At 39.1% G+C, this 18,215-nt stretch overlaps 1 protein-coding gene across 7 annotated transcripts in view; it reads right to left on the bottom strand.

Moving 5' to 3' along the window:
* The window catches only part of esrrga (estrogen-related receptor gamma a), a 122,590-nt gene extending 106,725 nt beyond the window's left edge, over nt 1–15,865 (bottom strand). For 4 of the 7 annotated variants that reach the window (XM_061964333.2, XM_061964336.2, XM_061964335.2 and 1 more), the window contains exons 1-3: nt 15,785–15,865; nt 10,720–11,307; nt 1,953–2,111 (exon numbers count right to left, since the gene is read on the bottom strand). In XM_061964333.2, the coding sequence (XP_061820317.1) occupies nt 1,953–2,111; nt 10,720–10,775 (215 nt within the window). In that variant the 5' untranslated portion in view covers nt 10,776–11,307; nt 15,785–15,865. Of the gene's footprint in view, nt 1–1,952; nt 2,112–10,715; nt 11,308–15,784 lie in introns of all 7 variants that reach the window. The other 3 variants (XM_061964340.2, XM_061964334.2, XM_061964339.2) reach the window with 3 other exon arrangements.
* Between the last annotated feature and the right edge of the window lie 2,350 nt (nt 15,866–18,215).

Genomic DNA, 18,215 nt, shown 5'->3' with positions numbered 1-18,215 from the left:
CCTATGTTGCAGCCATGGCGTGACAACCCAGCCCCTGGCACACCTTTACCCCTCTTATCACTACACTTCACTGTCTGCCAACACACACACGGTTCTGCTAACGCTCCCCTCAGTGATTGGCTGAGAGTCTGCGTGAGAAAGGCTTGCCAGACCTCTAATTGGCTTGACCCAGACTAACCCTGAAATCCTATTGGACTAAGACTTCCCAGTCTACACACAAACACACACACACTTAAAACTAAAAGGCTTTGCAAAAAGCCCGACAACAACACACTCATCGATAGCAGGGCAACAGGTTGTAACATAATAACTATAACTAACAGGGTTATGTATTACTGTAACAAGACAATACACACTTAAAGCTTACTCCTACTCTCTTACAATGTAGCAACAAGAATATATGCATAGATATATAATCTCCCGTCTTTGCATACAACACCATTTACTGATAATTTGGAACAAATGGCATACTCACAATGACAACTGTGTGCATCTGTGTCATCTCCAGACAAACTCAGAATGATTAAAAGACACGAGGTAGGAGGGGGAATGTGCTCGCAGTTTGTTTGGACATGAAACAAGCAGCGTATTTACAGTACAGTTGTCACTCGAAATATGGAAGCCCTCAGTTTTACTTGTTTGCAGCTACACTCAAACGTTTGTCAGGTGGTTTCAAGCGAATTAAGTTGTCAAAATTGTTTTGTATGATGGAGCACTCACTTTTGCGTTCACTATACCCCATTTACAAAACATTTGTGGTCAATAAACATTGAAAACCATGCTAGCATACAATGTAATACAGATCCTCTACGTTTTATCACCTTACAGGGGACCTATTATGCAAAACCTTTTTTTTCTTACCTATCGATACCTGTTTTTGTGTATTTGGGATCTGCATAAGTCCCAACAATTTGAAATGAAACCATAGAGGTATGGCGGAGATATTTATAAAACAATCTTGCCTTCAGTTATACTTCCTCCAAACGAGCAGTTTGGAATTTGTCCAATTTGTGACGCTTTTCCCAATTGTGACACCAGCTGATTATCCATTTTTGGTCGAGATTTGCCCAAAGAGCTTGGCGCAAGTCCGCCTTTGTGGTCCGACGTTGTAGTCAATAAGCGCTTTCTTTTTCTCTATTCTCTTGCTGGTGGGCAGACTGGCTCGTACATGCACATGCATCCTCCGCTGTTGTCATTTCTAATACAAAGTAGCGGATATTTCGAACGTATATCTGTCAGTAGACTCCATATGGAGGCACTAAAAACTACAACATGGATGACGAGGAGAAGGCGCAGTCCAAGTGGAGCCACGTAAATAAGACCGCCCACAAAACGACGCATCCTGAAGAGATGGTCAGAAAGCGGCTTAAAGATGGTCTGTAAAACATAATCTATGCAACGACCATTACATGTTATGTAGACCACAAGGAAAGGTCTTAAAGGTAGAAAAAAAACAACATAATCATGACCCCGTTAAGAGAAAATGCTCAACGACTTATGGCCAATTAGTTGCTAATTCTTGCCTGTCTCCCTGCAAAGTATACACACAAAACTACTTTTGCACTTGTTATCAATTGTACATGCAGTCTTACAGTAGTAGGTCACACACAAAACGCCCACTAACAGTACACACAATTTTAGAGTTTGCACACGCTGTTTAGCACGTGGTATTTGGATCTTAGTAAATCAGGCTCTTGTTCACTCTTGTGTGCAGCGCTTTTAGTAAAATAGTAATTTTTTTTACATGACTCTATAACCAGATCCTCACCAAAAACAAATGTGTTCTTCCTTGGCTCATGTATCACCCCTCTAAAAAGTTGTAATGATGTTGGTAAAACATTTTTGTGCAATAACCTTGTTAATTGTATGTGCCTTACTATTTACAAAATGACTGCTGTGAAAAAAGCATGTCGATTTGAAAATCGTTATACTTGTCACAAAACTGTCTGTACCTCGGGTTGTAGAGGGCATGTGGGTCTCTCATGTGGTTGGTCTCCAGCGGCTCGTAGCTTTGGTGCATCCTCCAGGCGCCAGCGCCGCATTTACCGTACGTTGACTTGGAGCTGTCGTCAGTGCTGCTGTTCACCAGTGGACCCTTCGACAAGTTCATTCTGCAAGGAGTGACGATACTGATTAGCCAGAGCAACAACGGGAAAAAGATTCAAACACTTGCTTTAGAAAGTGATCAATTAAACAATAGAATTCAGTAAACAATGCATGCACTAGAAAACAAATTAACAACAAATACTATCAATGATAGTCCATATTCACACATGCACATTCACATCACATGCCTTAACGGTTGTACTGCACAGTTTGAAACTAGAAAGTGACTTTATGTTTTTTTTACTTTATTTGCCACACGTTAAAAGTACCAGCAGTGAGCACACAGACAGACATTAACAGGAAGCTTTGGTCCTATAACATTTTAAGATGTGCCATCACAGCCATTCCAGCTGGTGGATAAGGCCATCAGATGGAGAGAACAAAAAGCAAAAAGCCCTGGAGGATGGCACACTGTGTGTCAAATCAAAGGCAGCATGGTGTCGGGAGGGGGGTAAAGAGGCCGTCGGTGGATTGATAAGGTCACCGCAGTCAATGCAACCCAAATTCTATACTGCAAAAAAAAAAATTTGTTAATTAAAAAATGGGGAATAAAATTAAGTAGCAATAGATGGCAATCAGCAACATTTGGAGGACTATATAGGAAAAAATACACACACAACTTAAAAATGAAACTCCAGTAATGTGTGCAGTCATTTGTATAAATAAATGGCTATACATTAAATATGTGCATGATGATCTTGTGTGAAGACTTTCAGTAAACAGCAGGATGTTCTACCGATTCTGCACAATCTAGCAAGATCCATCCAATTCAATAGAAAAGATAATAATGCTCAAGTTGATTATTTTCATTTGCAATGATGGATCATTACAAAAGTTTTCGGGATGCATTAACGTCACCTAAGCATTAGAAACAGCTCCCAGTGCTACAGTAAAAACATTGAATACTAATGTGTCTCATTAGAAGGTGCAGGTGTACCTAATGTTGTGGCTACTTCTCTTTGTCGCTCTCTCCATGTGTAGAGTGGAGAGGTCTGCCTGTGTAATTTGGTGGTTTTAGTTCCACTCTGGTGAATAAGACCAATCAATATCTAGCTAGCTGCACACTCTTATTGGCTTTGCTTGCCGTGTCACAATGCCATATAGACAGAAAACACTTAATATAACTTTTTTACCCTGCTGTCATCGCCAACATAAGCACATCCAGTATTATGTTGCTGGTTTAAATCCCTTTAATAATTCATTGTTCTTCTTCTTTTTTTTTTTTTTACTTTTAAATTACTTTTATGAGCATCATGACTCAATGGTAACAAAGTGAATGTAAACTGTAATCCTACTCAGCCTATTCCAGCCTATACGCTCTGCATGTGTGTGTGTGTGTGTGTGTGTGTGTGTGCGCGTGCTGCTCAGTGACTCGCTCATGTGTTGCTGGCCCATCTGCGAATAGAATGACCATGGCTGTGTGTGTGTGTGAGACATGGGGATGTAGTGATTGATGAGACAGTTGCCATTCTTACTAATGCAAAAGGCACCTAGCCCTGAAGGAAACAAATGCCACCACACACTGCACGTGGACACACACACACACATGCAGACACAGACACACACATACAGTACATGTATAGGACCTGTGCCCAAGTTAACGTTTTAAGGTTTTTAATTGTTCTGCTGGACAGTGGTATGTCATCACGACACGTGAGGACAAATAAAAAAGCCATCACATCATTAAACACTGTGGTTCTGTGTAACAAATATAGAAGAAATTGAGGATGTTTGTCAACAATAACGTGTGATATTAAACGTTATTTTCAAAAGCTATATACAGCATTAGCCTTTTTTAAAAGCTGAAAATTATTTTTTTCCAAATGAAACATACATTAATATGTCCATGTATCAGTATTGCTTGTCAGTATTGACTTGTGATTACCTCCAATAAAAGACAGTGGAGTTTAGGGAGTTCATACAAAAACAAAGGGCTGTAAATAATAAATATTTTTAGGTGGATTACTTAAAACATTTGAGTGATTTGTGGGAAAATAATGTGCCAGAACAATATTTTAAAATAACCTGTTAGCCTTAGGTTTGCATGTGCAAGCATGTACAGTGGGAGGAGTTTAGGGAGTTCATACTACTAAAAAACACAAAATGTGGGGGTTTATTGATGATTTTCTGTGGAATTAATAGACAGTAAAATAAAAGTCTAAAACCAATAATTTTGTCTGTGCATGTTGGAGGACTTTAGGAAGTTCATACAAAACACAAATGCACTGTTATGCAAAAATGCACCGTTTTCATATGACTTTTGTGGAAATATTGTGTCATAAAAATATAAAGGAGCCTGACAGACAAAAAATAAACAAAAGTGATGTACAATAAAAACGTACAATTTAAATGTAGTTTAGGTAGCTCATACAAAATGCACTGTAATCACAAAAAATTTATTCAAAGATATTCCTTCAATATGTTGCTGTCTTTAGTGAGCATACCAATAGTTCTACATGTTAGAGGAATTTGAGAAGTTCATCCAAAACTGTAATCTGTATAAAACTTAATTAGAAAAAAAGCCGAACAACTGAATCATACTGATGACTTTTGTCAAATAAATAATGTATTATAAAAAGTAAAAAACATAAAAAAATTGTTTATACACAATTTATTGTGCATATGAGAAAATGTATTTCTCAGGTGGTTTCTTGAAAAAAGTTGTCTCTTTATAGATGTCTTTACTAATAATACCAATAGTTTTGCATGTTAGAGGAGTTTAGGGAGTTCACACATAACTGTAATTTAAATCAAACTTAAACATTTTGGTTAACAGGAAAAAGGTAGTGGTGTACTTCCGACATACGTAAAAAATGTTGTAATATAAAAAAATAAACTGAAAAAGGAGTTTAGGGAGTTCATACACCATAGACTGCAATTATGAAAAATTAGATTTCTGGAAGGTCCTCAAACATGTTGACTGTTTCTGTAAGTCTTTAGGGAGGAAACAAAAAGTGCTGCATCTTGGAGGAGTTTAGGGAGTTCACACATAACTGTAATTTAAATAAAACTTAAACATTTTGGTTAACTGGAGAAAAGGTAATGGTGTACTTCCGACTTATGTAAAAAAAAAATGTTGTACTATAAAAAAAATAGACTGAAAAATGAGTTTAGGGAGTTCATACACCATAGACTGTAATTATGAGAAATTAGATTTCTGGAAGGTCCTCAAACATGGTGACTGTTTCTTTATGTTTTTAGGGAGGAAACAAAAAGTGCTGCATGTTAGAGGAGTTTAGGGAGTTCATACAAAACTGTCCTTTGTACGAACGCTATAATATTGATTTACTGAAAAAAAAAGTGGTTGTTTACTTATATGTTTTTATGATATTTCTGAATGTTAGTGTTGTAGGGAGTTTTCACAAAAAAATCACAGTCATAGACATGTAATTAAAATTTTAATTGCTTAATTTTTGATGACTTTGATTCGACAATATGCACTACCTAACACTATTGCTCTGAGTTTGTGGACTAAGCAGTGTGCGTCAAGGCAGCACTGTGAAAGTGCGTCACTGCAGTGTTTTATGCCAACCTGCAAAACAGTCCGACTGTTACCTTTTGTAACAAATTTCTTAAATATGATCACGAAAAATGCTGTGAAGAACATACTTCTATACAGAGGTGTGTGTGGCTGTTTTGTGTCTACATCAGGGCAGATGGGGCTAGATGCAGTGCACTGTAGGCATGTGTGTGTGTGTGTGTGAGCGGATGTGTGTACACGTTAGCGTTAGCGACGGGAGCTGTTAGCGGGGCAGGCGGCAGATGGGCTGTCGTTCTTAATAGGGACTGAGCGGGTGCAGAAAGGTGACAGCTCCGCACGGGAGGGGCCTGCAGGGTGAGGACGGAGGTGGGTGGGGAGGTAGGGATACGGGGAGAGTGTGTTGGGAGGCAAACGGTGGAGGAAGAACGGGGTAAGGCGGAAATAAATTGTTCTCTGCGAGGAAGAAAAAGCAAAGTGGGGATCAACTGCGATGAGGCAAAGCCCTCCAGAGGGCACGGCGTGTTAATATCTTACATCAAAAACATGTTTTTTTTTTTTCTTATCAGATATTTAGGAAAACACACAACAGATTCATACACAGCTTACGTAAACATTATTTAACTGTGTATGTGATGCTATTTCTTTCCTTTCTGCAGCGAGAAAATGCATGTACACCTGTTCTGATATGTTTATAGTTGTAGAAGATAAATAAAACCAAATGCATCCTGTGTCGGCCAAACTTCGTACACGCTGCAATATAAGGTATTTTTGCAAATATGCAAAAAAAATAATATTTTTCTGAAACTATTAATCCCTGATGTTAAATAGACAATATTTACTTTTAACCTTCATTTCAAGCATTCATTTTATAGGTTTGTGTAAAATTATGCGTCAAAAACCTAAAAAGTATAATCTAACATGTTTTACAATTTCTGTCACAAAATATGTGCTGCTGACCATGCATTTTGATCGAAGCGAAGGAAACATCTAACGTATAAGATGGTGGTGTGGAAGACAGAAGAAGGAGCGTGGTCTGCCACATGAAGCATGATGGGAGGATGAGTGGAGGAATATTTCACTGTCAGTCTGCAGGTGGCATGGTCATCCATTTCCTTCGCTCACCCCGCCCCTTTCCGCTACACCTTTTCTTGGACGCACAAAGCCGAACAACTGAATCATACGAGGCGGGGGCCAAAAAAGCAGGACCTTACTTCTCTTCTAGCTCTCAAACGCACACACACGCCACCTCTCCATCTAAATTTGTTCTATTGAGGCCTGGTCTGCGCTGTCTCCTCCCATTAGGGCCACCGTTAGAAGCCTTGAACACCACATGATAAACACACACACACACTTCCTATCACACACTGATGGCTTCATTTTTAAAATGCAACGTAAAAATTGTTACTAACAGTGACAAATTCACATCGTCCAACAAAAATGCCGCTCAGTTAACCTCTCCATAGATATAGACTCATCTATCGCTACGTGGGAAGAAATTTATTTTTATATTCATTCTCATCCCTGAAGAGGAATTCCGTTTTCACTCAGTAAACTTAAACGGTCTTGCGCAACATAGCAGAGGCTGGGGGTTCAAAAGCCTTCGAACGTAGAATCTAGAAACAGATTAGCATTGTTCGGACAACTTTTAGAGCGTTGTTGCTAAATGAATTAATAAATATAAAAAAAAAAATGCATTTCTGTAGCTATGTCAACAAAAAAAAAGTGATTTTCCCACAGCAAGAAGTCCTACACAACAAAGCAGGAGATTGTCCGAAGTATGTTTGCGCTTTTATTCCGTCCTTCAATGGCACAATTAGATGCATTACGACGTCGGCGGCTATGTCCGATATACAACACTTGTCGCACAATTGCTTCCAGCAAAACAGGGCGGGGAAAAGAGAGCGTCAAACATCACAACTCCACGGCCCCGGCATTGCAGAATACTTTTGTATACAGGCGGTACCGCGTTGTTGAATTTTGATTCTTGTGCTGTTTATGCAGAACAGCCATAAAAACGCTGGAAAAATATCTCCTAAATTAACTAGGTAAGAAACCTCTTTTCTCCCACATGATTTGAATCTGCCAAATGGGAAATTAGGTCAATATTTGTTGGTAAGCAGAGGAACCACAAATGATTTGATATCAAGTGATAGTAATGAACATACACTCTGATGTATGGATCGTGCCTGCAGAATGGGGCGATGTGGGGGGAAAAAGAAGAGATTGGGATGAGCGCAATTGCCCCTCTCTCAATACTATCACACTCTCTCTGTTCTTGCAATTGTCCCTTTGGCATTCAATCACACACACACACACACACGCACACACACACACACACACACACACACACACACACACACACATACACACACGCACACACATTTGGCTGGGCTGCGGCTAATTGCGGTGAGTGTGTGTCACAGCTGGTACGGTCCCCTCGTACTGCTCTTTCAACACATCAAGGCCGCCATTGACCCATAACACACACGCACACACACACTGATTGATTGAGAGTGAAATCAGTCAAATTCACATCATGTGCATCACTAAAGACAATGTGTGACTTTTTTTAAGATGAAAAAGCATGATCTAGAATGAGTGTGTGCAGCCATGTGTGCGCTCATGCGTCCCACAGACCGCTAAGAGCAGGGGTGCCAGACAAAAGCAGCCGCCCCCCACCCTCATCTCCCTTCCACCTATCCCCTCTCTGTCTCACTCTTTTGCATCCCTCCCTCCCCTTTTACAGGACTAAATTACTGCCGGAATGCTCGGACCCTTCACACATGAGCCAGGCCTGCCTTTTTAAAGTGTGTGTGTGTGTGTGTGTGTCAGTGAGTGTAGGCGAGGACAAACCTGACAGATAACAAATGCCATCGGGACAGGCGAGCGGACACAAAAAAAAGAGGAACACCACCTCTCACCGGCCAGCCATTCAGGTCACAAACACACACACACACGCACACATGCACACACACACAAACAGAAGCGCACACGGGCAACAAATCAGTGCGGCACATATTGACATGCCCTGACAGATGAATTAAGTAAATGATTTTATAAGGAGATTAAAAGGATTTTAATTTACGCAATCTCTCTCTGGTCACCCCCACCCCAAACAGTCAGCTTCATCTCTCTGTCTCCCTTTAGTGCTTGCCTTTCCTCATGGAAATAAACAGAAAGATTCAAAACAAGCGCTGAAAATATAAACACTAAACATTTATGTGTAATAAAGTAAAACAAAAAAAATGGTGGTTATCACAGGCAAACACACACACTTTTCGATATGCTTGAATTGTTACACGTCTTTAGAAATGTACTATGAATTCTATATAGCAAAGTTGAACAGTTGGTCATAGAATGACATTTTTTTTCTGATGGTCATCCATCATGATTTTGAAATGTTGGCTAAGTGTTTGCTGCTAAAACAAATGAAAACAATTACTTTCAAAACACCACACACAGAGACTTAAAGTGGAGCGCCATCTCTAGCACCTCACCGTCATATAATCGCTTGATATAATTCTGCTGTCTACACCTACAGTGGTGTCAGTTTAATAAATCATACAAAAAGTACATCACTATACCAAATTTTCCATGCATAACATAAGAAAATATTATTAGTTTTTTTACTGCAATTATTTGCTTTGCGATGACTGCCTTCATGGTTTGCATGCACGGCCGTCTTTTAGCAACACGCATGTCGGCAAAAAATAAATACAATTCCTCAAAGTCACCTAGGAAAATAAACTCTAATGATATGCTAATGGTATGTATAAGATGGCAAAGGGGGGTTTATTATATTAATAGCATAATGTTATTATTATTGATATCAGTATCATCATCATCAGGATCCCTAATACTTTAATTAGTGTTAGAAAGGGGTGCATGAGAAGACTAAGAAGCGGAGAAAGAGCATGGATGGATGGAAGGAAGTATGCATGATGTATGGAATTGTAAAAGTAGAGCTTATTATACAGAATGCATCCGTTGTAAAATATCACAATCAAACACATTTACAGCATAAAAGCTAACGGAAAGTGCTGAAACGTCAATTTCACTGTGGGCATGTCCCAAACTGGTCACACTGGTTTGTATCTGAAAGATCAGCAGACGGACCCACACTGACTTTTTTTTTTGTTTGTTTTTAAAAAGGTAAATGATACTGAGCACAAGTCTTAATAATAAAGAAATACAGATTTTGTGTCAGACTTTTCAAAGACACTAATTTATGACATTAAACTGACATTTTGGCACATTTCCAAAAGTTATTGAAGTCTAATTATTCTTTAAATAACCATCCCGCACACACAATATATACACAATATTTTAGTTTAACTTTAAAAATTAGTGTTTCTTTTTTAAAAGCATAATCAGTAACACATGTTTAGGAGCTTTTCCAGTGTTTTTGTTTGCATTTAAAGACATCCTCAATAAATGCATCACATCGGCCTCAGACTTGATTTGTTTTTTTTTGCACTTTTACACACACATGAAGACATTTAAACAGAGGGCAATATTTTGCGCAGCTGAATTTAACCTACTTGTTGTTTGTAGGAACAAACGTTCAAATCATTTTACATGGTGATGGTTACACACACTCCAACTTTTTTTAACTGTATTTGCATAAAAAAGGCTAAGGTTGGTTCATATTAAATGATGTTTCTTCAAGAAAACTCACACACACTTATGTCCACTTGCTGGTCTTTATGACACCAACCGAAAAAGAGCAGCAAAAGGAGCAACTCACTTTTTGTTGGTGTTGTGTCAAAGTGTGTGTGTGTCTAATTCCTGTGCAGGGCCACATGCTGAGTCGGCCGTCTGAAATTCTACCTCCTCTGGCATTTAAGAGCGCTTCCCCTCTTTTCATCCTCTCACTTATGGGCCCTTGTCCCCCACACTTGGATGAACATGCAGACACAGTAAAAAACTTGTGTGTGTATGCGTGTGGGTCAGTCTCTCAGGTGTGATGTCCATAATGAGTTGCTGTTGTCCTGACACTGCTGTTACACACACACACACACACACACACACACACACACACACACACACGATACCTGACAGCAGAAACAACATACACACAACTACAATGGAAGACAATGACAAATTAGAATAAAAGGCAAAAATTTACCTACTCTTGTTCAGAGTGCATTAAAAAACACTCGGAGAGCGGATGTCCTACCAAATCCATCGGCGATAACGTCTCATTGTCATGTCAACCTCCTCCAGAGAAAAAGATTGGGCTGTTTTGTGGGAAGAAAAAAAAAAAGTTTCAATATGTGTCCTCTTCTTTCTCCGGTCTCTCGGTCCTTGCTTCCACTTGGAGGAAGCAACACAATTTAGCGGGCTGAGCGCTGCCTGCCTGCACTGATCTGCTCTGGGTGGATGTGAGTGAGAGAGAGTGTGTGTGTATGGCCAGTGGGAGAGAGAAGGGGTGCGACAGACACACACACACACACACACACAAAGTCAGCCAGTCAGGCGGGCAGTTGGGACAGAAAGCTGTGCCGCTGTCCTAATCAACGACTTAAAGCCCCAAAAGCAGCTCATGAATATTAAGCAGCGGTTGTTTTGCATATGTAGTCCCTCAAGGCTGCCGGAGCGGCCGCCATTGGTGGACCCTCGGCCTATGGTTGCGGGGAGGGGTGGAGACAGGGGCGGGGACAGGAGCAGAGCTAGGAAACAGAGCAGGTGGAGAGGGAGGGGCCGGACAAATAGGGATGCTGTAGGGAAGAGAGGAGAGGATGAGACAGGTGAGTGTAGACGTCCTGTGGTAAATATAGTTGGAATAAACATAATTTTTACTGATCAACCACCACCATCAAAAAGAGGATGGCTGTAACCACACTAGAGAGCATGACCAATTCCAAAGCTGCATGTAAGCTGCACGCTGTACCAGAACTCTACACACCGAGGCAAGAGCGTTTACAAAACTACATGGAGGACATATATTGACTGTGGCTCACATTTTCAATCTTATTCCTAAAACTCTGACACGTCAGCGCTTCTTTCAACACTGCAGGAAGTGCAGGGAGGGGATGCAAAGATGAAAGAGAGCGCTTGTGATTAGCAGCTTTGGAGGAGAACAGATAATAAAACATTTCCTCAAACCAGTTCCTTTGATGTAAACGTGTGTGCAGACTGATTTCTGTATTGCAAAAACTGAAATATGATGTCATGTAATTATCGTACGAGCTTTACTTTAAAAGTTACTTCTGCTTGTGATGCTACTGTACATGTGTTGATACATTAAAACATATTTTAAGGAGAAATTATTGAAGGCCTTCCACTCTTTTGTTGAGAGGTCAAACTCTTTACAACTACTGTACATACAGTAGATATATTTATTATGACGCACATGTCTTCCTCAGAACCTGTGTCCTCTGCAGTGGACATTTGTTGACAAATGGCCGGTGGTGCAACAAACTAATCAACAGTACATCGCATTTTACCGTTTTCTGCAATAAATCATTCCCTAACTTAATGTGCCATACAACTTGTACTCGTCATTGTAAAATGGAAACAATATAATAATAATAAATAATAATATATTAAAGTCTGTTGACATCGTTCAGTCTTTTTGGATAAGGAGTCTTACCAGCATGGCACATTTTGACTCGGCAACATTTGAACACTCTTCAAATCTGTCACATTGTCTTATGCAGCGCCCCCTTTTACAGGATATTCAATTGGATTTAGGTCTGGGCTATCAAGAAATCAACATTTTCTTCTGGTGGATTTGCATTCTTGTCATGTTGAAAGGCAAAATTCCCTGAGCTTCACGCTAAACTACTACTAGTTGTTCCTCACTTTGGCAAATAACCAAAGCATGTCTCATTTTTTAGTGTTGCCAAATAAATATTTTTCTTAAATTAGATTAATCACAGTTTTGAATTTGAATTAATTGCAATTAATCACAATTAATACTAGTTGTTCCTCACATAGTCAAATAACCAAAGCATATTTTATTTAAGTGCTGTCAAATGATTAATTTGTTGTATCAGATTAATCACACTTTTGCATTGGGATTAATCATGATTAATCGCAGTAAATTACTACAAATTAGTCTGCACTTAGTCAAATAACCAAAGCTTGTTATTTTTTGTTCTGTCAAATGTTCATTTTTAAAAATCAGATTAATTACACTTTTGGATTCGAAATAACCATGATTAATCACAGTAAAGTACTGTTAGTTGTTCTTTATTTAGTACAATAACTGAAGCATGTTTCTTTTTTCAGTGCTGTCAAAATGTTTTTTTATTTAGAACAATCACACTTTTGAATTTGGATTAATCGCGATCAATCACAGTAAATTACTAAAAGTTGTTCCTCACTTTGGTTTAAAATCGAAGCATGTGTATTTTTTAGTGCTGTCAATTGATACATTTTAATCAGATTAATCATACTTTTAAATTCTGATTACTCGTGATTAATCACAGTAATTACTACCAGTTGGTCCTCATTCAAATAACCGAAGTATAAGATTTTTTTAGTGCTGTCAAATAATTTTAAAACCAGATTAATTATACATTTGAATTTGGATTAATCGCGATTAATCACGGTAAATTACTACTAGTTGTTCCTCACTTAGTCAAATAAATGAAGCAAGTGTTTTTTTTCTTCAGAGCTGTTAAATGATACATTTTTTCATCAGATTAATCACATTTTTGAATTTGGAATAATCATGATTATTCACACTAAATTACTACTAGTTATTCCTCACTTTGGAATAATACGAAGCATATGTTTATTTTTTAGTGCTGTCAAATTGTACATTTTTAAATCAAATTATTCACACTTTTACATTTTGATTAATCACAGTAAATTACAACTAGTTGTCCCTCACTTTGGCAACAACTAAAGCATGTGTTAGTGCTGTCAAATGACATATTTTTTTTTACCTCAAAACATTGTAACAGTTTTATCTGAAGCCCTGATGGGGTTTATTTTGAAGTGAAATTTGCCAGCGAGCACACCAGTCAGTCTCCTCACTCATCTTTGCAGTGACGTATGCATTGATCTGATCGCGCACGCCGCCTTTCAGGTAACCTTCTGCACTTAAGTAAATTGTGTGATTAATCTCCAACTGCACACAATTAATGCATTATTTTTTTGTGATTAATCACTCGAATTAACTTGTTATTTTTGACAGCCCTAGTTTATTTATTTAACAGAATTAGGTTTTTTTTTAATTTAATTGCAGGTTGTTGGTCATTTTATAAAACCATTTTTTAAATTATGTTTCAGGGTCTCAAAACTTAGTATGTCAACTCTCAACAAATGACAGGGAATAAAAGAATAATCTCACTTTAAACTCAATTTAACGTCCTTTGCATAAACATAATCCAACTAAAGAGTACACACACTTGCCGTCTGGTTCACGCTCACACGCACGCACACACAGAGTTATGATGTATCCAGGGACTTATAAGCATCGACAAAGATGAGTGTGAATCAATGCTGCCGTCACTGCTGGGCAAACAAACACTTTACCAAAACCTCACAAACACACACACACACATACGCACTCACGTTAAAACATGTTTATGACATCCTCCTCTTCTGAAATGTAAAATAGTGTTTAACTGATGATATGATATTACACTGCAATATAAACACCATCATATGAATTATGCCAAAGTTGATTGACACAGAGCTACCAAAACGAAGCAGAAAATTTGAATCACTGCACAATATAGACACAAAAACACACAACCTGACCCACGACAGGTAAACTAAAAAGCAATCACACAACGATTGCATGTGCTATATTCATCAGTTCAACAAATAGTTTGTTTTAAACAACCCCCTAACACATTCCATGGTTTCGCCACGGTTGTTCTACCCCTCTGTGACCCCCATCTTCACCTCCCCCACCTATCGATTGTCTCTCAGTCAGTGTGCATGTTGACAGTGACCCCTTTAGGCCACTTTCCTCTCTCTTTCACTGGTGGAGCTCATAAACACAAGCCTATCACGATAAAAGCCAGGGAAATAAACATGTGTTGTGTTGACGCGTGTGTGTGTGTGTGTACACGCGCGAATGTGTTCTCTTTATTGTACAGGACATCAATACAAAAAACTCCACATGGGGAAAATTCTGTATTACATGTAATAATAGGCAGCAATGAATGAAGTATGAACTCTACTTTTAAAACAGACCTATCACTCTTCTTTTGTTATTACATGCATGTGTGTGTGCGTGTGTGTGTGTGTGTGAGAGAGAGAGTGTGTGTGATCTGCAGGAGAATTATCCATTGCAACTCATAGTGTCATCAATCACAGCACTCGATAGGCCACAGAAAGTTCACGCAGGGGTGCGACTGGGTCAGAACAGTATTCTAGAAATTCAAAGAGCCGGTCACTTAAGCACCTGACCACAGGGCCACACATTGATAAATGTGTGGCCGTCATATAAACAACATTACATTGATAGGTGCTGTCCCGTGGGCTTGTTCTACCAGACAAAATTAAAGGAAAGGAAAAAAAAAACAGAAGGGGAAGAAGACCAGGGAAACTGTAATTCACTAACAGCCAACAGAGGGCGCTATGGATCATATTCACTTAAAAGGCAGCATCTGCAACACACTAACTGTATGTGTGTGCGTGTGTGTGTGTGTGTATATGCATGTGTGTGTATGCATGATGGGCGCAGAAAGAAATGCATGGTTATTCAAAGACCCAACAAGAATAAAAAACACACCATTTAAAAATAATTATTGATATGTACATTTCTAAATCAGTTTTAAGGTCTGTCTTCAGCTTACTTTTAGAATTAGGCCAGACAGAAATTGTCCAGTGATTTTAAGCACATTTAATTTTGATCACTAAGCTGTGTGATTGCTGTTAGTTTTGTCAATTGATGCTATGCTACTTTGTTGGTTGTATCTCCATTTGAGAGCATTTATAGTCTTTGCTTCAAAACATTGTAAAAGTGAGCACACAGAAATACAGTATGTCAATATGAATAACAATACAGATAAAATAACTTCTCTCTGACATTCCAAACATAAAAAAAATGATGTACGCAAACACGCTAGCTCAATGCTAATTTACATTGGATTCGCCATAGACATGCTACTAGTTAGCATTAGCGCTTGTACATTGCGAATTCAGCATCTCCGAATTTGGAAATATAAAACAACACTTAAGATGTACGTAACAATCAAACCGCAGATGTATAATCATTACAATACTTACACTAAATCACTTCAGCACGTTCAACTTGATGGGAAAGATGGAAAAGAAAAAAAGGAAAGCTTGCTTCCTGACTACGGCAACACACGTAGGACAAATTGAAATGAACGCATACTTGCAAATTAGAGTCAGGATTACGAATGAAGATCCCTCATGATCACAACATGACACTAGATCAAGCCTTTTATAACATTCCACACTACATAATAAGTAGGCAAAAAGAAAGGATGTATTAATTGTGCTGATATCATATCTTATCGATATCGGCCAAATAGTCAAGGCTGCAGTATCAGAAGTGAAAACGTTGCAGTAATTAGAGTTAAGTACATGTAGTTTCTTTACAAGCTGGCTTTTCAAAAAGTGGCACAGTGAGCCATCCATCTGTCCATTTCATACCGCTTGTCCCTCTCGTGGTCATACTAAAACCGGGTCACATGAACACTTCATCGCAGGCCCAAGGCACAGTGAGCCTTTCTTTTAAAACCAAATGAGATTGTGGCCTGGGTTCGATCCTGTGTGGAGTTTGCATGTTCTCCCCGTGACTACGTGGGTTCCCAGGTACTCCGGCTTCCTCCCACCTCCAAAGACATGCACCTGGGGATAGGTTGATTGGCAACACTAAATTGGCCCTAGTGAGTGACTGTGAGTGTGAATGTTGTGTGTCTATCTGTGTTGGCCCTGTGATGAGGTGGCGACTTGTCCAGGGTGTACCCCCCCTTCCACTGGAATGCAGCTGAGATAGGCTCCAGCATCCACCGCGACCCCAAAAGGCACAAGCGGTAGAAAATGGATGGATGGATAGAGATTGTGGCCGCTTGTACACCCCGAAGAACACATTTTTTGTGGTGTCTTGTACTCACTCTCGAATTGGCACAAAAAAGAGCTTAAAATACTTATTTGCTTGAAAGCAAGGCTGTCAAAGTTAACAAATTCCATCTCTTATAATCATTAATTGTTTGGCTAGTCCAGGAGTCGGCAACCAATGTTGAAAGAGCCATATTGGACCAAAAATACAAAAACAAATCTGTCTGGAGCCGTAAAAAAATTAAAAGCCATAGTACATACAGATAGTGTGTCATGAGATATAAATTGAATTAAGATGACTTAAAGGAAACTAAATGACCTCAAATATACCTACAAACGAGGCATAATGATGCAATATGTACATATAGCTAGCCTAAATAGCATGTTAGCATCGATTAGCTTGCAGTCATGCAGTGACCAAATATGTCTGATTAGCACTCCACACAAGTCAATAACATCAACAAAACTCACTTTTGTGCATTCATGCACAACGTTAAAAGTTTGGTGGACAAAATGAGACAGAAAAAGAAGTGGCATAAAACACATCCTAGAAAGTCGGAGAAAGTTATATATGTAAACAAACTACGGTGCGCTCAAGGACCGCCAAAATTAGTAGGACAAAACGGCGCTCGCCAAATACTCGAATTAGTGAGGCATGTTTAATATAAACAGTGTGCTTTATAACAATTAGGAAGGTTTGCGTCATGTTTGTCCTTCTACGGAAACCATATTAAAACAATTGTTCATACATTTTTGAAAAAGCTCCAGAGCCACTAGGGCGGCGCTAAAGATCTAGAACCGCGGGTTGCCGACCCCTGGGCTAGTCTAACTGTGTGGTGCGTTCAGTGACACTTAGGAAACACAGACTCCTAAAGGCTGAAATATACTCTAGTTGACTTTGATTGGATTATTACGGCTTGCTACAACTTTATATGGCTTAATGGTTGGTTACTTACAGTAGCAGCCGCACTCAATAAAAAAAAGCACATTGTGCGTTTAATTGTACAAAAACCCAAGTTTAGCCATAAACCGAATCCTACTTAAACCAGGCCGCATGAAAACCCAGGTAGTGTTGTAATTTGTTATTCTAGATATGTGCGCATAAAGACACACGGAACATAAACACACTCCACTTCATCTGTTAGTGTCTAATGACGTGTGTGAGTAATTACTTTTGAGCCAGTATGCATGTGGCTGCTTGAAGTGCAAATGCTCATGTCTCTGTGTGGGCTTTTGTCTGTGTGTTTTTGCCTGCAATGACCGGGTTTAATGGTGTGTGTGGAAATAATCACCTAATCGTCACACTGCTTCTATTTAACGTGTGTGTGTGTGTGTCTTGGTGCGATGACTTGTTATGTATAAGTGGGGACGTTGAGGGGGAAAATAAAACCAATTGGAATTATTAAGGAGAAAAGGAGAGGAAAAGAAGCAGAGAGGCAGACGTTTCGCCTTTATCTCCATCTCTAATTCTCCACAATAACCTCGCCTTTCAATGTTGCTCTCCAGACCGTCAGCCTGTGAATTTATCGGTGGCCCAATGATTGCTTCTTGGGCCATGATGGCTGTAAATTGCTTTGCCATTTGGTAAACGCTGGCAGTTAGAAGGTATACAAGTAATTATTTGCGCCTG

This window comes from Nerophis lumbriciformis, linkage group LG06 (assembly GCF_033978685.3).
Source record: "Nerophis lumbriciformis linkage group LG06, RoL_Nlum_v2.1, whole genome shotgun sequence".
Lineage (NCBI taxonomy): Eukaryota > Metazoa > Chordata > Actinopteri > Syngnathiformes > Syngnathidae > Nerophis > Nerophis lumbriciformis.
This window is presented reverse-complemented; position numbering and strand designations above follow the sequence as displayed.